General features: G+C 35.8%; 1 protein-coding gene across 1 annotated transcript; it reads right to left on the bottom strand.

Moving 5' to 3' along the window:
* Window positions 1–16,801: 16,801 nt before the first annotated feature.
* LOC132311470 (3-beta-hydroxylase-like) lies at window positions 16,802–18,690 on the bottom strand. Its single transcript, XM_059809374.1, has 2 exons — window positions 17,719–18,690; window positions 16,802–17,495 (listed from the first exon to the last, which is right to left on the bottom strand). The coding sequence occupies exons 1-2, from the start codon at window positions 18,646–18,648 to the stop codon at window positions 16,884–16,886; spliced, it is 1,542 nt and encodes a 513-aa protein (XP_059665357.1). The 5' UTR covers window positions 18,649–18,690; the 3' UTR covers window positions 16,802–16,883.
* Window positions 18,691–20,463: the final 1,773 nt, after the last annotated feature.

Below are 20,463 nucleotides of genomic sequence, written 5' to 3'. Positions count from 1 at the left end.
TATTAGCATATCGATGTTGGGGAGATTGATTTGTAGCTAGATGCAACTTATTTAGAGCCACCATGTCGTATTGTCGACCGACGGAATCAAATCCTTCGTAATAAGGTCCCTTTAGTGCTTGTTCAGTGGAGTACTCACAATGAGGCTGAGTTTACTTAGGAACGGGAGGATGTCATTTGCTCGTAGTTTCCTGAAATATTGGAAAAACGTAAGAGCGAATTCCGAGGACTGAATTTCTTTTGTTAAGGGGGAAGAATGTAATACCCCTAAATTTAAAAGGATAGTCTCGGTATTTTAATTATTGTTTTCTTGCATTTTTAGTTGATTATTTGATTTTTTGGTTAGTTGCCTATTTTGCTTAATTGTTAATTGGTTATTTTTTTTTGTATTAATTGTTATTTATTTGAATTAATTGTTTACGTGTTTAGTCATTTTTAATTAATTGGTTAATTATTTTTGGTGTTGTTTGATTAATTTGTTTTAATTATATATTTGTTTAAGTGGACTTATTTGGTTTAAAATTATATGTCGTATAGGTTAGGGTTTTTCTTTTATGGTATCGTGGAGTAGCCGACATATAATTAGTAGTATAACTGGAATTAGGTTTTTAAATGAAGCCTATAAATACATCTGTATAAATCTGCCAAGGGTTTTAGAACCCTATACACGTATTGAGACAGAGAGAACCGAGAGAGACTTGAGAGAAGCGGAGAGAGGAAAACTAGGGTTTAGCGGGGACTAAGGATGAACCAAGGAAGGATTAAAGGGGTCCGTTCGTGTGTTGAACCAAGGAGGAAACAGAGGAGTTAGAACAGTGAAGGATCGCCGAAAAATCTAAGAAGACGGCGTAAAGATTTTAATTCAAAATCTCATAGGCAAGTTCTATTTCTAACTCTCTCCCTTTGACTTGTGTTCTTTACATGCCTAACAGAATTCTAGGATTAAATAACAGTTAAATTAAAACTGGTATGCATGTTTTATATGATTAAAACAATATGTGTTCGTAATGTGGTATTTGGTTGATTTTAAATTTTCCTTGCATAATTCTTGTTGTAATTGATGTCAATTAACAAATAATGAATTTTAATATTTTTTGGAACACACTGGACCTAGTGTTAGACACCTAGAAAATTTTGGAATGGAGGACAGAAGGTCAGAAATCAGCCGGCGTCGGAGAAGACGGAGGCTGGGAAGAGTGGAGGCGGCTCCACACCTTATTGGAGGCGGCTCCAAAAGGGTGGAGTTGGCTCCACATTTTTTTGGAGCCTGCTCTTTAGTGGATTTTTCATTTTTTTTTTTAGTTTCAGCGATGGTTTTGCTTCGATACTTGGATTTTGAAGTTTTCAGTTTAATTAGAAGCTATACTGGAGGTTTTCAGAGGTGGCTAAGAGCAAATTAAAACTCCCGAGGGCCTTGTTGATGCATAATTAATCACCATGTATTATAGTTTGAACAATATAAAATTCTTACACAAATTGGTATACTATTTTAGATGTGGAGGATTAAAATTGTTTTAGCAATTTTTCGAGAATGATTTTATAGTTTAAATCATGTTCCATTGTTATAAATAAGCATGTGAATTTATATATTCTATTATGCTTATTTGGAATGAATTGATGTTTACATGTATTATATGTATTATCAATTATTGGACTTTGTGGAGTAGTATCAAATAAGCCTTTTACATTACAAAAATTTTATCATGCTTAGTATGGAACAATTGATATTTATATTTAATATTTTAATTATTAATTGTTGGAGGTATGGATTAGTTGATATTTACAATCATTGTCTATATTGTAAACTGCTGGATGTATGGATTATATGCACCGATATGGGACGGTGGCATACTAGGGACGGATTTGTTTCAAAGTACTACATTCTACCTATACAGAATAAGGGAATAAATTATAAAATAAATCCTACTTATATTTAAGTCAGATCAGCTGAAACAAGGTTGAATGACTAACTGGATTACTTACTATAGATACGTAAGTCTATGCAGCTGAACAAGCTAAATGGCTAACTGGATTTATTTTGGATAGACATGATAGGATTTTAAATATATATTTATGGTACCATGATATGAGGTTGAGTCTCATAATCGATGATTAGGGAGCGTATATGCAGTAGGATGCGTAGCTAGCTATGTTGGCTGAGGTATACCCTATTAGGCTTAGGTAGTCATGCCCACTCAGGTGCGTTTTGCATGTTGTTGTCTACTTAGGTTGAGACCCTTATCATAGTCCAGTGAGAGTCCCATAGTGTGGATATATATATATATATATATATATGTACGGACTACATAGTTTTTGTTGAGTTGGTTAGGATGTACATGCGTATCGAGTCTCTGTTGGATTGTAGTAGGATGAAACTTGTTCGTGAGCCTGACCCACTTCTATTTTTCAGGTATTCGCCAGTTCCAGTCTTAGACCTAATTGTGCTTAGCAGAGACTATCACTCACTCTTCCGACGATGTAGGACTTTTCTCCGTGGTTTAATTTTGGATGTTCTTTTAGTTATTTACATTTCAGTTTGGATTTTCGTATTAGGGGTTTACTAGATGGATTCCCGAGTTGTTAAACTATTGGAGGTTGTAGATTTTAAGTACTAAATTTTAAAGGATTATATTTTAGAATTCCTTTAGCTTTTAATTATTTATTTCTTATTTCATTTCGAAATTTGTGTTCATTTAAATATTAATTGTTTGATATTTCCATCGGGTTTGGGCTTGGGCCTGATCAACCCATGTTTCGGATTCAAGGGGTATCACAAACGTAGTGGTTGTCTAGAAAAAGAATGACAAATGGAGTGTAACAAAGCTTACCCGAAAGATAGCTTTCCACTTCCCAAAATCGATCAGATGGTAGACGTCATGACCGGGTTTTATAAACTAACTTTCCTTGACGCTTATTCAGGTTACAACCAGATCCCGATGAACTCTTCGGATGAAGAGAAGACTTCTTTCATTACCGAATGTGGGACCTACTGTTATAAAGTGATGCCCTTCGGACTAAAAAACGTAGGGGCAACTTATCAACAGCTAATCAATAAAATGTTTAAAATGCAGATCGGCCGAATAGTTGAAGCTTACATAAGCGATATGATTGTAAAAAGCAAAGACAAGAAGGATCATCGGTAACATTTACAAGATGTAATTAATACTCTCAAAGAAAATAGAATGATGTTAAATCCAGCAAAGTGTTCATTCGGGGTGTCCTCGGGCCAATTCCTCAATCACATGGTGAACAAGAGGGGAATAGAGGCAAGTCCCACCCAGTTGGCAAAATTGTTACAAAACAAGGAGCCCTAAACCATGAAGGAAGGCCAAATCCTCATTAGGAGAATAGCAGCTCTCAGCCGTTTTATATCTAGGTTGTCAGACAAATGCAAACCATTTTTTGATGCAATTAAAGCAAGAAAGGGAGATATTTGGGGGGCAGAACAACGAGAAGCTCTCACAAAACTCACAGAGTACATAACAAAACCTCCAATTTTATCTGCTCGAGAACCCGAAGAACCATTGTACCTCTATCTAGTAGTATCTCAATTAACAACCAGTTTGGCTCTAGTAAGAGAAGTGGGAAAAAAGTAACACCTAGTTTTCTACTCCAGTAAGGCCATGACTGACGCCGAAAGTAGGTACTCAATGGCAAAAAAAATCATCCTTGCTTTAGTCCAGGCCAAAAGAAAACTTTGGCATTACTTCAAAACTCATCGGATAGTAGTCCCCACGACACATCCAATCAGTGCGATTCTTACTAAACCAGATCTTTCAGGTCGGATTACCAAATGGGCATTTGAGTTAAGCTCATTTAACATTCAGTACGAATCACGCACCGCGAAGAAGGGGCATGTGGTTGCAGATTTTCTCTTGAATACTGATCCCGGAGACGAGCAACAAATCACAAAAAACCCTTACTGGGAGTTATACATCGATGGTTCCTCGAGCCAGAACAGAGCCAGGGCAGGTTTGGAAATAAGAACTCCCGGGGGGACCAAACTCCAGCAGTAGATCCAACTAGAATTTCTAGCCACGAACAATGAAGCAAAATATGAGGCACTAGTGGCAGGGCTCAGACTGGCTAAGGAACTCCAAGTAAAACATCTTAAAGCTCATAGTAACTCATAGTTCATCACCAGACAGGTGACATGAGAGTATATCTCCAAAGAAAAAAGAATGTGTGCATGCCGAGAAGAGGTTGAAAGACTAGCAGAGTACTTTAACGCAATTGAGTTTCGGCAAATCCCGAGGGAAGAAAACCCAATAGCCAATCGCCTAGCCTGCACAGCATCCATAGCAAATGAATCACTAACTAGAGTCATCCCTATTGATGTCCTAGATACACCGAGCATCACAAGAGGAGTACAGGTACTAGTCATTCCATGTGAACCAAGTTGGATAGATCCTATACTAGCTTACCTTGAAAGAGGAGAACTTCCCAACTCTAAGGAAGCAGCCCAAAAGTTAAGAATAAAGGCCACCAAATACTTAGTTGTAAGAGGACAACACTTTAGGTGATTGCATTCTGGACCCTACCTTAAATGCCTGACCCCTATGGAGTCTAGAGAAGTTTTAAAACAACTGCACGAAGGGGAATGTGGGAATCACTTCGGAGGCAGATCATTAGCTCACAAAGCTCTAACTCAAGGCTATTTCTAGCCTTACATGGAAAGGGAAGCAGAAGAATATTCCTGAAAATGCGACAAGTGCCAAAGGTATACCCCCTTGTCCATTAACCCCTAGAAGAAATGCATACTATGAGCAACATATGGGCATTTGCCCAATGGGGAATGGACGTAGTAGGACCTCTACTGCCAGCTACGTCACAAAAAAGGTATACCCTATTGGACACTGATTATTTCTCCAAATGGGTAGAGGCAGAAGGATACGCAAGCATGACTAACATCCAAGTGAAAAAGTTCATTTGGAACAATCTAATATGCAGATTCGGAATCCAAAAATCCATCATTATGGATAATGGTTCAAATCTAAATAATTAGTACACCCAACATTTCTTCGACAAACACAAGATCAATCAAAAGATGTCGGCTGTATACCACCCACAAGGCAATGGGCAAACAGAGATAACTAACAGAACAATCTTTGTCTGCATCAAAGAGAAGCTCGAAGATAAGAAGAGAAAGTAGTTGGACGAATTGCCAAATGTCTTATGGGCATAAAGAACTACTCTGAGATGCCCTACCAGTGAAACTCCTTTTTCTTTAGCTTACGGTACCGAAGCCTTAATCCCCACCAAAATGGTAGCACCTACCATTCGAAGCTTAACTTGGGAGCAGAGATCAAATAATCAACTTCTGGAACATAATCTGGATCTCTTGGAAGAAAAATAGAAGCAACTGCCATTTAACTAATAGCCTATCAACAAAAGATAGCAAATAACTACAACAAAAGAGTCAGAGGAAGAAGTTTTAATCCAAGAGACCTGGTGCTCCTGAAATCAGAAAAGTATGTCGGCAAATTGGAACCCAACTGGGAAGGCCCATACCGAATCTCAGATGTCATTAGAAAATGAGCTTACAAACTCCAACACTTAAATGGCACCGAAATAGCCAAACCAAGGAATGCAATGAATTTGAAAAGATACTTTCAATAAAGTAATCATATAATATTTTCCAGTACTTTACTTTCGCGAACGAATAAAGTTGCCATTTGTCTTTTTCGAAAGTCCCACATCGAATAAAAACAAAACTTTTAGTTGTTATTTAAGATAAAATAACACAAAATCTAAACAGTGAAGTGGACCCCTGATAGTTGACCCAAAATGGGACCCACTATCAAGGGTCTCCACTTCACACTTTTTAATCTTATTATAGAAAGATAAAACTTCTTTACCCATAAAAAGTGATGTCCCACATCGCTTGAGAGATATTCTTCTAAGCTTTTCTTATAAGATTACTCAATGTACTTACATGTCAGTGAGTGGGACCCGTTAACAATAGAAACCCATTTATGACATCGAAATGCCCCATTGTCAAAGGTCTCCACACACTCCCCACACCTTTTTTAAATGAAAGATGTTTCCCTATTCTTAGAACTCAGGGTCCCACATCGACTAAAAAGGAAAAAGTTTCTTTATTATTAAAATATGACCCATTGGGTATAAAATCAGCGGGTGAGGGCCCTGAATTATAAGACCCATGGATAGTCACAGCCCATTACAGGAGGGTCCGTAATTCAGAGCATTCCCCGCTTTCTTTTGGGATAAATAGTTTCCTTTCAAATCAGTATCCTATTCTGAATAGGAAATAAATATCTTCTCTATTGATAGAGCAAAATTATTTGGTTTCAGTATCAATGGGTTAACTCCCATAAAAATGGAGACCCGTTACAACCCATTGTTAATGGATAAACATATTTTGACCACGAACGCCCAATAAAAAGGGGCCAACCTATATTAAAACACTCTTATCGGACCTTAAAAAAGCCCATCATTAAAAAATATATATATGTGTGTGTGTGTGTGTGTTTGTGTGTGTGTAAATATACACACAAGCAAAGGCCTTTAGAGCCGAATACCCAATCAGATTTGATCAGAAAGTTGATCAAATCTAAAAAAGCCGAGCGATCATAAGAACCGATCGCAAGAATAGGCGAAAGCCTCAACAGCCAAACGCCCGATCAGATTTGATTGGAAAGTTGATCAAATCCAAAAAAGTCAAGTGGTCAGAAGAACCGACTGCAAAACCGAACGAAGGCCCCAAGAGCCAAATGCCCGATCAGATTTGATTAGCAAATTGATCAAATATAAAAAAACCGAGTGGTCACAAGGACTGATAGCAAAAACAGGCGAATGCCTGAAGAGCCGAACACCCGATCAGATTTAATCAGAAAGTTGATCAAATCCAAAAAAGCCGAGCAGTCACAAGAACCGATCGCAAAAATAGGTGAAGGCCTCAAGAGCCGAACGCCTGATTAGATTTGATCAGAAAGTTGATCAAGTCCATAAATAAAAATTAAAAAAAAAAAAACAGAACGATCACAAGAACCAATCATAAAAATAGGTAAAGGCCCTAAGAGCCGAACAACCGATCAGATTTGATCAGAAAGTTGATCAAGTCCAAAAAGTCGAACGGTCACAAGAACCGATCGTAAAAATAGGCGAAGGCCCCAAGAGCCTAACGCCCGATCAAACTTGATCAAGAAATTGATCAAGTCTAAAAAATTGAACGGTCATAAGAATCGATCGCAAAAAACAGGCGAAGGCTGCAAGAGCCGAACGCTTGATCAAACTTGATTAGAAAATTGATCAAGTCCAAAAAATCGAACAGTCACAAGAACCGATCACAAAAATGGACGAAGGTCCCCAAGAGCTAAACGCCTGATCATATTTGATCAAAAAATTAATCAATTCCAAAAAGCCGAACAGCCATAGGAGCCGATCGCGAAAATAGACAATTGCATCAAGATCAAATCATAAGCAAGAACTCAAAGCAAAAGCAATATCAAAGATTGCGAAAATAAATTTTCATACTCTTAAAAAAAGGGTGGGAGTTTCTAAAAAAGAGGCAGGACATATCCTACACCTCTAAAAAAAAAAAAAAAAAAAAAAAAAAAAAAGAAAAAAAAAAGAAGAAAAGAAAAATAGCAAAAAACACGAGCTATTCATGTGTAGGATCATTCTTAGGTTCAGCCCCACCTTCTGCATTGAACCTTTGAGTAAAAGCATCAACCAGCTCTACCCTAGCTAGAATAGAAGGCACAGCAGGTGTCGAGGAAGGCAACCCTTGAGCACTTGAAGGATACTGGAGAGGCGACAAAACCTCAGCGGCCATCTCGCCCTTTAGCAGGGCAACAAACTCAACCCCTCTAGGGCCAGCAGAAGGCTCAGCATATTCACCAGTAACCAAGAGCCCCTGCTCGACATCATGCTCATCAGCATCATCATAATCTCTCTCCTCAGAGGGAAGCTGCCCTTGAGCAAATCCAAGCCTAAAGCCCTTGGCATAACGGAGATTGACAATTTATGAGAAACGGTTGAAAATATCTAAACCCCCTTCCTTACAGGTTTGGATCAAGTAATTTGCCTTCCCAAGCTGAAAGTGGAGATCAGCCGCTTTATTCTCAAGTTCTTTGGCCCTCTTATCAAAATATTCAATTGATTTGAGTTGTTGAATTTTTTCCTTTTTCTCTTCGGTTAGAGAAACCTCCAAAAGATCTATCCTCTTCTGCAGGGCAGCAGACTAGTTCTCTTAAAGAGATTCGGCTGACAGTTTCTTCATGAAAGTAAACATAAAGAAAGAGCTCTGTAGAAGAATAATAGAGTGTCATCAAACAGATAGGCAACAAAAAAAGAAAAGAAGAAATTAGAAGAAGTTACCTCCATTATAGACTTAGGAGCAAGAGAAAGCAGATCATCAATGCTCATCTGTTGTTGCAAAATCTCATCCCTTGATGGCCACATCCCTCTGGCCAAACCCATCAATGTCTCCGGATCCTCGGCTCTAGAATCCCCTATAGTAATAGGTGAGCCATCAGCCTTCAACTTCTCAGGGAACCACATCTCGGTTGAACCCGCAAAATTGCCCCCAACGGCATTTGTAGAACCTAAGAATAAGGCACGTTTACCACCAAAGGACCGGCAATAAACTTGGAACACTTAGAGGGAGGATCATCCCTCACAGGAGGACATTTGTTCCCCTTCTCAGTTTGAATCCCCTTTTATTTCTGAGAAGGGGAAGATTTATTAGCATCAACCAAGGCATTCTTCCTCTCTTGCAGAAGCTTTGCAGCAGCCTCCCTCTTTTTCCTGCTCGAACGAGGTTTTGGAGGAGGAAGTTCCATTATAGACTGAGAAAGAAGAAGAGGGGCAGGCGAAGCAAGATCAGCCTCAGTATCAGAAACCTCGAGGTCGATAGGTTCCTCGGGATTCTAAATAAACACAGGAACATCCCTAAAAATTGCCTCAAGAAGAGAAGAAGAGAGCAAAACCTGAGTCGAGGGAGCGTCGGCCCAGACGTGCAATCGTAAGTACTCGAATCGGATATCTGCAAATTTCGAAGGAAAAAAGTCAATATTATAGCCTAAAAAGTTGTAAATATAACAAAAATGTTTTATGGCATAGGCAAAGCAAGAAGACTCACCCGAATAATCAAAAGCAGGAATAGATGCAGTATGAAAGCTCGTCTAGATAGGAAAATCCTAAGTAGAAGAGGAGCACCACGCCCCTCCGACCTCAATAATTTTATCTTTCCACTCTTTAGCAGAAGTGTTAAGATAAGTAAAAAGAGCTCTACCCGTTCTAGAATGGAAATGAAACCGACCCTCCTCACCTTTAATTCTATTAAGGGTATAACAGAAAAGAAGGTCAGCGAGATATAAGGTCAAACCCCTAGCCCTATTCAAAGCAAGAAGACATGAGAGGATGCGAAAAAAATTAGGGTTAACCTGATTCAACACCGACAAGACCTGAAAGTAGAAAGGATTAAGGGGAAATCGAAAGGCAGGAAAATGTAAAGCCGAGAAGAGCATCTCGTCATCCTCTAAACCCTCGCTTGTACTAAAATTCAAGTCATGGTAGTACTTCTTAAGGGTAACGTCAGGAGGAACACGATTTTTCTTTCTCAACTGAGCAATTGAAAAAGACTTCCTTACTATAATATCCACAGGGACGATTATGGGACCCTCAACATAATCACTCGAACTCACCACCACAGTCCCCAACTCAGAGTCAGATACATGAGCACTATGAGTTCGTTCATTACTTTCTTAACTCATAATGTAAGAAAGAGTGAACGAAAGAAAGACTAACCTTGGCAGATGAATGGAGATGACGTAACAGCAATCGGATTCTCACTTAAACTCAGAGATGGGATCACAGTTACAAATACCCAAATGACAAGAACACAATATATAAGCAAAGAAAAGCGAATAACAAAAAGGCGAGCACGAGACCCCAAAAATTAGCGGCACGAATGGTAATGATAGGCAGTAAAAGCCGCAAAAACTTCTCCACTTCCCGAAAACAGTTACTATTCCATATATGAATTAAATTAATAGAAGGAATCGGGGGCAAAGTGTGGAGGGAAAAATCTCCACCAATCATAATACACCACATGGCAACAAAAGAGCAGCCTATTATTAAACTAAAAACACCCAGAAGCCCACCATCAATTGGAGGCCTAACAACATAAGCCATACACACATGTCAACTCAGCCCGATTAAATAAAAGAAGCTCTACTTGATATGAAGACCAATGGATAGCCCAATCTCGGCAGGTCCATAAGTCCATAACGCTTGCCATAAAAATATGCACACGATCAGTAAGCATAAATACCCACGTTTGGGAATAAAGCCAGAAAACGGTTCTATGTAATTCTTTGAACAAAGACTATAAATAGAGCATGAATGAGAATGAAAGATCATCGAATTCCCATCATTGTTCTTCTCTTGAAAAATTATTTGTCATCTCATTTATATTTCGTGTATTTTTTCTTGATTTATTTCTTTAAGTGTTCGGGGTGTTAGAAATTGCACCTACACTCATCTGATCGGTTAGATTAGTGAAGTACTCAATTACACGATGAACTGCATAAAAGATGTTTGTACACTGTTTAGTTCATCTTATCGACTACATGACATGATCTAATCAATTAGATGACAAAATGAATTTTCTCTGTTTTGGTCATTTGATAGACAACATGGTGCTATTAAGTAAATGTCTTTATAATCTTTATTTGTCCATTTACTTTAAGTTTACAATGTAAATAAGTAATTACCCCCCATTTAGATTCAATAAAAAATACAAGAAAATTAAAATCTAATTAAATCAAAATGTAAAAATTTAGTTTTAGTACAAAGTAGGGCTCTCGACTGTTTTGATGAAAAATAATTCTTCATGTAGACCAATGTAAAATTGATAATAAAATCTCATAAAATCAAATTTGGCTAATTAATATATAATGAGTAAATCCCACAAAAAATTATTTTGAAAATATCTTTATTTCAAAAATAATTTTTTTTCCATACTTAGCCAAAATAGTTAAAAAAAAAAAAAAAAAAAAAAAAAGATTTTTCACGAGAGATGTGCGAGTTGTAAAGTCTTTTACAACGTTACAGTAACTAAGACTTTGTAAATGAAAAAAATGAGTTCAATACCTTAGACTTTACTTTCTAGATACCTAAATAAATTATATGATTGATGTGCATGGTCCTAGCATTTCTAGCTCAGGTGTTGAGTTCTTTCAAAGCTTATGCAAACTCGAACTAACTCATTTTTTAGCAAAAACTTCATATGTCAATTATATATGTGAATGAAGTTCATAGTCTATTGCTAATGGATATAGTAATATATGAATGATGATATGATATGCATAGTCCTATAGAGATGAGTTTCAAATGAATTCATAAATATTTTGACATTGAATCCTAAACACTCACCAAGATATCTACCCCTTTCTTCAAGCTTTGTCCATGATCGTTTAGGCTTTGAGGTATTCTTGCTTTCTTCTTTTCTTTGAGTTGCTTGCTTGCTTTTGTAATTCAAGCTATCTTTGGATGGACTTACATTTAGCTCTTTGTAACTTCACATCTTCTTTGTATCCATTGTTTTTCTTGATATCCATTACTTTCCCTGATGTGATCTTGAATAGTTGAATACTTGGAATTGACCTTTATTGCTTCATTGAGGTTAATCTTTGAATGTGAATAATCAATAAACTCAATGTAAACATTTGTCCATAAACACCATTAATGATTTGTAATCATCAAAATCACTACATTGTCCTTACATGAAATCCTCTGTGTTAACAACGGACATTTGTGTAATCCTTGTGATATTATAATACCCTTAATTTTAAAAGGATAGTCTCGGTACTTATTTGTTTCTTTTATTTGCATTTTTATATTATTAGTTTGATTTCTTAGTTATTTGTTTAATTACTTATTTGAATTAATTGTGTATGTGGTTATTTTATATTGTTGTTTATTTATTTGTATGATTCGATGATGTGTGCTAAGTGTTTAGATTAAATTAAATGTTATTCTATTTATTTTTATTTTAGAAAGGAGTTGGGTTTAGATAGTAGCAATGGACCAATCGTTTGACTCTCATGGACTACTTGGATAGGAGTTTAGATTACAGTTTTATCCGTGGATGGTTATACATATATATATGGGTATATATATATATAAGGTTATTTTAATTATTAATTATAATTAATGGTTAAATGAGTATCAATTCTCTATATATATGTATTATATAGTTTTAGGGTTTAATATATATATAAGATTATCACGTTGTGGGCTAACAGACTTAGATATATATATTTATTTTCTTTTCTTTTCTTTTCCTTCTCTTATTATAATTAGAATTAGGTTTTATAAGCCTATATATATATATATATATATATATATATATATATATATATATATATTAGGTCTACCGAGGGTTAGAAACCCTACTCACATACACACAGTGGCGGAGAGATATACAGAGAGGTTTGAGAAAAACTGAGATAACGAATTAGGATTTTGGCCAAGAACAAAGGCTGAACCAAGGAGAGGTTATTAAAGCTTGCTCGTGGGTTGAACCAAGGGCAACAGAGGAGTTAAGAACAGTCAAGGTTTGCCAGGAAATCTAGGAAGATGACGTTGAGATTTTAATCCGAAATCTCAAAGGCAAGTTATTTCTCTTACTCCTTCCCTTAAACTTATGTTCTGTGCATGCCTAGATAATCTCTAGGATTTAATCGGACATTAAAATTGATCTTGTATGCATATTAATTTAGAGTTTTAACTATATTATGTGTTGTTGATTGAAATTGATTTATCTTATCAATTGTTTCATCTTATGTATTTTTTTAATTGTTGTTAATGATGCATACTGAGTTTTTATGAGTTTCTGGAATAAATTCGGGACATAGATTACACCACTAGGAACCTTAATAATTACTTACAGAGATGTTTTAACATCGCCGGAGGCGAAGAAGATAGAGGGGTTCAGCATACGGCTCTCTGGGATAGAGAGAGCCGGCTCTCCAAAGGAGGGAATCGGCTCTAGGAGAGAGATAGCCGGCTCTCCCTCATAGAGAGTCGGCTCCACAAAAGGGTGAGATGGCTCCTTCTTTAGGGGAGGCGGCTCCCTTGTTGAAATACATCAGTAGGTGTATTTTTGGTATTTTTTGAAACTTTAGGGGTTGGAATGTGGTTCTGGACTTTAATGGGGGGTTTTAAATGATTTAAATAAACATGTCAAAATCCTCGAATGGTTAGTCTATGCTATTATGCTAAGATATTGGACAACATGAAATTTTATTACTGATTTGCATGTTGTCAATAATTATGGAGAATTTAATTGCTTGATGTTGTACTAGCAAGTTAAATGGATTAATATGGATGTGCTCTTAAATATTTCACTATAATGTGCTCAGTTATTTATCTGATTTTCATTATATCATTATCTGGATTTTAAGTAATGAACTACTTTATTCTATTTATCAATTATTGGATTGTTTTGGGGATTGTATGCACTGGTATGGGACGGTGGCATATTAGGAACGGATTAACTCAAAACGCTAAGTCCTACCTATTCTGGAATAAGGGAATGGATTAACTATAAACGTTAAATCCTACTTATATTTATGTCAGGTCAACGAACAGTTGAATGACATTACCTTGGATTTGGATGGATTTTTATATATATGATTATGGTACCACGATATGAGCTTGAGTCTTAGGATCGATAGTTAGGGAGCGTATATGCAGTGGGATGTATAACTGGCTATGATGGTTAGTGGTGTACCCTATTAGGTCTAGCTACTCATACCCACTTCAAGTGCGTTTTGTATGTTGCCTACTAGTCAGGTTGAGATTGCCTTGTAATCCAGTAAGAGTCCCTTAGTGTGTGTGTATGTATATATATATATATATATATATATATATATATATATATTTATGGACTAGATAGCTATTGTTGAGCTGTCTAGGATGTATCTGCGTATCGGGTCTCTGTTTGGATTGTAGTAGAGTGGAACTTGTTTGTGAGCCTGACCCACTATTATTTTTCAGGTGTTCGATAGTTCTAGTCTTAGAGCTTGATCGTGCTGAGTAGAGACAGTCGCTCACTCTTCCGACTACGTAGGATTTCCCTGCATATTTTAGCTTTGGATTTTATTTCAGCTATTCACTTCCAGTTGGGATATTATTAGAGGTCCACTAGATGGATTCCCGAGTTGTAATAATATTTAAGGTTTTGGATTATCGGATTATTTTATTAGTATTTTGAGGATTTGTTATTTAGTTTTCTTTCAGCCTATTTATTCTTTTATTTCTTTTGTACTCAATGCTTATTTACATACTTATTTGTTTGGTATCCCTCGGATCTTTTGCTCGGACTTGATCACCCGTACCTCTAGAATCGAGAGATATCACAGATATTGACTCTGTGCATTTGCTTGTTTGCTGCTGTGTACACAACTGTGGACTTGGACTAAGAATGGGGTCATTTTCTCCACAATTAAATCTGAGCATGAAGAAAGGTTTGCAAATTTAACCCTCTACAGTTTGCATTGCTTACCTAAAATAAGTTATGGACACTTGTGTAATCCTTGATATTTTGACTCTGTGCATGTGTTTGCTTATGATGGATATGTGGATGTGTTGTTGGTAAGTCAAATTCTGGTACTTGCTTGGTCTGTGAATATCTACTGTGCACCAATTGAGTTTGAAAAAAGGTTAAAAGAACATGGTTATATTTGGTCATTTCTTGTCTTGTCTAGCCACTACCAATTGCACTCATTCTTTGAAATTTTTGCAATGCATATAATGGTTGCTTACATTTAGGTCTATATTTTTAGTAGTATTGAAGTGTATTACTTCAGTTCACTAAATGTGGTGTCACTTTCTCATGCGTAGTTGCCGAGTTCAACTGTGGTACTTGGTTGGTCTATGGATGAGATACTGTGTACACACTGAGTTTGAAAGAAAAAAGAAAAAAAAAAAAAGAAAATAAATAAAATAAAAAAGGGACGCCTAAATTTGGTTTATTTTAATTTTTTGGTATAAATAGTTGTTTAATTATAATTCTTATCATTTCTTCCTGTGTTGGTTCTGAGTTCAATTATTCTCTTTAGTACTACTCTCCAATGTTAGTGAAATGCTATAACCAATTGAATGTTGTTTATGCATACATTGGTGCTACTCTCCATCTTGCTGGAATGCTATACTCACAGATTATTGCACAATGCATGGTTCCACATATTAGTGCACAATGTATGGTTCAATTTAAATGTTGGATGGTTGTTTTTGTTATCTGTATGCTACATTGACACAAGTGGTGCAGACTTGGAGTAGTTTATATTATTGTAATTTTCAGATTAGTGCATAATGTAACCGATATAATTTTTTATATTAGTGCATGGGCAACCAATAGTAATTTTAAATTTCAGATTTATTCACCCTATTGCCAATGTAATTTTTAGATTCATGTAATTTTTGTAAGTATTCTGGACCAGTTTATATCATTTGAATTGTAATTTCCAGTTGTTTGTAATTATATGCATGCCAATGTAAAATCAAAACGTGCGTAATGTTAAAAAATCTTTCAAAAAATATATTGCCAAAACTTGGGTTGAGCATACAAGAACACCAAAAATTGAATAATGTTGCCACAAAATGTTAGAGATTTTTAAACCATAATAATATTTTAAAAAGTGACTCTATTAGAATTAAATCTCTCACTATAATCATATATAATGGAAATAGGCGAAATACAACTTACTCTATTATAAAACCAATGGTTAGAAACCTTTTAACATTTGCATCATAAATACATGTAATTTTATTACAAATGTTAATGGAACAAATGATTTATAATTTTTTTCCAAGGGTTAATGGATTAAAAATTATTTTTAGTTACAAAATATCTCAAACCATATAAAAATGGACTATTAGATATAAAATTGTAATTGTATTAATATATATATTTAATTTTTCAAAACATAAACAAAATAACCTTTACCAAACAAGTTTCATATTATTGATTCAGAAATTTTGACAGCAAAAAGACTTTCAAAACATGTTATATTTTCGAATTTCTTGGAATGCAAAACCTTACCAAACACATTTTGTTTCTAAATTTTTCAAAACAAAATTTTGTTACCAAACATGGTTCCGAATTTTACACACAATACTCCTACAACAAAATGTTTGTTTTTGTTTTGACTAAAAATATATCGCATGCCAAACAGGTCCTTAGCTACTGTGCTTTTGAAGATACGACCATTTCTAACCAATATGCACTCTTTTGAAAAAAACGTGAAACACTTGAGACTTTCACGGTAGATTTACATATAAAAAAATATATATAAAAAATGTGCTTTTACACATTAGATTAGATCATTAAACATAAAAACTTTTTAAAAAACATAGTTTTTATTGATTCAATTTTATTATATTTTTGTTTCAATAATAGTGAAATGGACAAGTCCACCATTGTGTTAAATATCTAAATATATTATTTTATTATAAAATAAAAGAAAAAACTAAATAAAATTAATATTTAGTATCTCTCAATTTTTTTCTTAGTTGATATCACGCATCTCACTTAAAAAATTATTTGTACCGGAGAGAAATCAGTTTCGAAAAGTAAAGCTTTTCAAAACTCAATACATAAGTGCCACAAAATAAAAGTAATAAAAGGTATATATATGTTACATTTAAAACTTGTCTTTTCTAACAAATGTAGATTTTCATTAACAGAATTCAAACGACTCAAAGTGCATGAGTTTTTATTTATTTATTAAATTTTTTACTTTTGTCATTTTTTTTTTTTTTTTTGGGGATATTTTTAAAATACTGCCCCCTTAATAGACTGTTTGTCAGATATGTAGTACAATTTTGCATCAGATACGTGTAGAATAGCTAGCAAGCATATGGAGTTGCAACAACTAGCAGAGGATACTTCCTGTTGAGGCTTATACCAGGGGCTTCAGTCATGTCCATATCCTCGGCTCTTGCTCCATTAGGCAGTGCAAAATCAAACTTATGCACAAGCTTTGCTAATGCAAGCTCGTTAAGAGTCATGGCGAATTGGATTCCGGGACAACCTCTCCTCCCAGCTCCGAATGGAATAAATTGGAAATCATGCCCTTTATAATCTATTGAAGTATTCAAGAACCTCTCCGGCCAGAACTCTTTAGCGTCTTCCCAAAATGATGGGTCTCTGGCAATTGCCCAAGCATTGATGAACACTCGTGTGCCGGCTGCAATGTCGTAGCCCATTACTTCGACATCATGAATCGATTCTCGGGGAATTAGCAATGGAACAGGAGGATGTAATCGCATAGACTCCCTGACCACCGCTTTCAAGTAGTGCATATTCTCTAAATCATCCTCGGTTATGTCATCTTTGTCTCTTGCTACTCTTCGCACCTCATTCTGCAGTTCCTTCATGACTTTGGGATTTCTTAAAAGCTCTGTCATTTCCCATTCTAGAGTTGTGGAGGTAGTTTCAGTTCCACCAGTAAACATATCCTACAAGAAACAAAAGTTATAAAGTCTTTCATCTAAAAATTTGTAGGGAAGCATTAGTTCCAATTTCAAAACTGAGATTCTCGAGAAATTCGTAGTTTTTTTTCTTTTCAAAAAAACAATCAGTGGGAACCAGTATCAAAACTAAATCATTAACGATGTCATGCAATATCAAAATTTTAGCCGAGTCATTGAATTTTAGGGAGAGAGAGAAAGACAGACTCACCAAGATGAGAGCTTTAATGCTGTCTCTGTGAAGAGGAAAGGCAGTAGTATTGCTTTCTCTTTGAATTCCAAGTAAAACGTCTACGAAATCCTGTTGCCCTTCATCATGTTCATCACTCCCACCACCACCGCTCTCTTTTTTCCGACCATCCGTATGCTCTTCCATTACAATCTCCATAAATTTATCGAGATCTTTAGCAACTTTCTCCACTTTAGTATTCAAACCATTGACGCGATTCAACCATCCAAGCCATGGGATGTATTCCTCCACATTGAAAATTCCCAAAACCTCCACAAGCTCCCTAAATAGATCTTTTAATTTCCTACCACCTTCCCCTCCACTGTACTTCTTTCCCAAGGCTACGCGACACACTACATCATTTGACAGTGAGATAAACATTTCAGTCAAATTCAATGGTGAAGGAGAAGGAGAAGGACAAGATTGTTTGATCTTCTCCAACACTAGGGTTGTTTCTTCTTCTCTCACTCTACGAAAAGACCGAACCATTTTGCTACTTAGAAGGTGGAGAACACAAATGCTTCTTACTTGCCTCCAATACTCTCCATAAGGAGCAAATGCGACATCCCTATCATAGAAAAGTCTACCAGCAATGCTTGATTTAGGTCTGGTTGAGAAGTTGAGATCATGCGTTTTCATGATCTCGTGAGCTGCATCAACACTGGAAACAATGAGAGTAGGCTTACTGCCAAGATGAAGCAGCATGAGCTGGCCATATTGTTGAGCTAATGAATGGAGCGAGCGATGAGGGAGCAATCCAAGTTGGTGGAGATTTCCAATAATTGGGAGCTTTGATGGAGAAGGTGGTAGATTTCTTTGGGTTCTTTGGTTGGACAGCCATTTCAGAAGGAAGATTAAGGAGAAGAACAATAGAAGAAGAGAGTAAAATAAAGAGTTGAATAAGAACAACATTTCTTGCTGCTATAGATTCCACAGAAAACTTGACCTTAATTGTTATGTATATATATCTTCTACTGAATAAAATGTTAAAATCTTATAAAAATGGAACGTGTGGTCCCCTTATGAATATGAAACCCCATATTGAATACAGACCACGACAAATATGAGCAGACAGACAATAATGGAGCTGTTCTCAAGTATAGAAAAGTCCATGTGATTATGTGGTAAGATTTTTGTGGGATAATATTGATTATTCTGATTTGACTTTACTGGTATATTGATTATCTGCCATTTTTTAGTTGGAAGTTGTTTTTTATTTTTTATTTTTATTTATTTATTTTAAGCTTTCCAGAGTTCAGATAGTTGGGAAATGGCAGCATTAAGCTTGTGGAGTTCTTGTTTCATTTAACCGTAATTTTTTTCAGATAGCATGAGCATTTTGAATTGCTTTCATTCTTCCAATGTGAAATATTCAAAAGGGGATAACCGTTGCAATTCCGGTAAGTCTAAGCAAAGAGGGCTTCAACCAATGGAGTCTGGAGGAGGAGGAGGTATACAGAAGCTGATAAAATTAGCTTTCAGACTTTATTGCTTATGCTTTTCTTCTTCCAATGATGGGAGCCAAGAACAACCAATTTGCAGGGCAGACGTAGAACCCACATTTCGATTGGAGAAAGTGCCAAATTGGAGATGTGAATTGACATTCGAAAAAGAGGTGAGAGTGGCTTTCAGGACGTGATAGGAATAATGTGTGTAAAATAATGCTTGGATGTAGTTTAATATGATGACAAATATAATTATATGGGAAAATTAGATTAATAAACCAAGCCAAACAATAAGTAAAGAACCTGTTTGTAGATGGAGGTTAGAATTAAAATCTACGCTCTTAAGATAATATTCGCCCGCTTAATGTTTATTAGCATCCCAATCTTCTCCAGATCTTATGAAAGAATCTTTCATTTTCTAATTATTGTACGCTTGTATTTCTAGAATACTCTAGCAGATTATAAGAGATTAATTTACTTTTTTAATCGGAGAGTTCTTGTATATAGACATCTTGTACAAAGGATTGTGATTTTTTAATGAATGAAGATTATTTTTCTTTCTTAAATTTTCTCTAACATGGTATAGAGACTCAGTATTAAAACTCTCTTCACAATTGCTCGCGTGTGCCCTAATGGCAACGATTTCTTCAAGTTCCAACCAATCTCAACCATCAACTTCTGCTTTGGAGTCACAACCAATTTCGCAATAACAAAACAATCAGCTTTTGGCCATTTTGCAACAAGGTGTATCTGATCATTCTACAAATTTAGTATGTATTACTCTCGCCTCTTTTTTTAAAAAATTTTTTTTGGATCATTGACGGTGGAGCTACAAATCACATGTGCTAGCTCCTCGCCACATATGTTTCAATCCTTGGCTAAAAATACAATTTTATCTCCGTCACAATTATATGATGGTTATTTTACACCAATTACGCAAACCGACAGCTTTATAATTAATTTTTCTTTTTGTTTAGATAATGTGTTTCTAACTTGTTCCCTCTTTCAAGTTCAATTTGATGTTTGTTTCTCAAATAACAAAGTCTCTTAATTGTGTTGTGATATTTTTTCTCCACGGTTGCATTTTTCAAAACCTGTCCTCGTAGAACAATTGAAATGGGTAATTGCTCCAATGGTCTGTACTATATGCCCCACACCACCAGTCGTTATGCAACAGTATAACCTACCCCCTATCCCACTACCACCAGTCGTTATGCAACAGAATAACCTACCCCGTATCCCACTACATTTAGACTTTATATAGTGAAACCCACCCTTGTCA

The sequence above is a fragment of the Cornus florida genome, unplaced genomic scaffold (genome assembly GCF_030987335.1).
Source record: "Cornus florida cultivar Cherokee Brave unplaced genomic scaffold, ASM3098733v1 CherokeeBrave_3.0.0_Hap2_Chr06, whole genome shotgun sequence".
Lineage (NCBI taxonomy): Eukaryota > Viridiplantae > Streptophyta > Magnoliopsida > Cornales > Cornaceae > Cornus > Cornus florida.
This window is presented reverse-complemented; position numbering and strand designations above follow the sequence as displayed.

Coding starts and splice junctions, on each gene's coding strand:
- LOC132311470 (XM_059809374.1), bottom strand. CDS start 18,648: ATGTTGTTCTTATTCAACTCTTTATTTTACTCTCTTCTTCTATTGTTC. Junction 17,496..17,718: donor GCATTAAAGCTCTCATCTTG/GTGAGTCTGTCT, acceptor TGTTTCTTGTAG/GATATGTTTACTGGTGGAAC.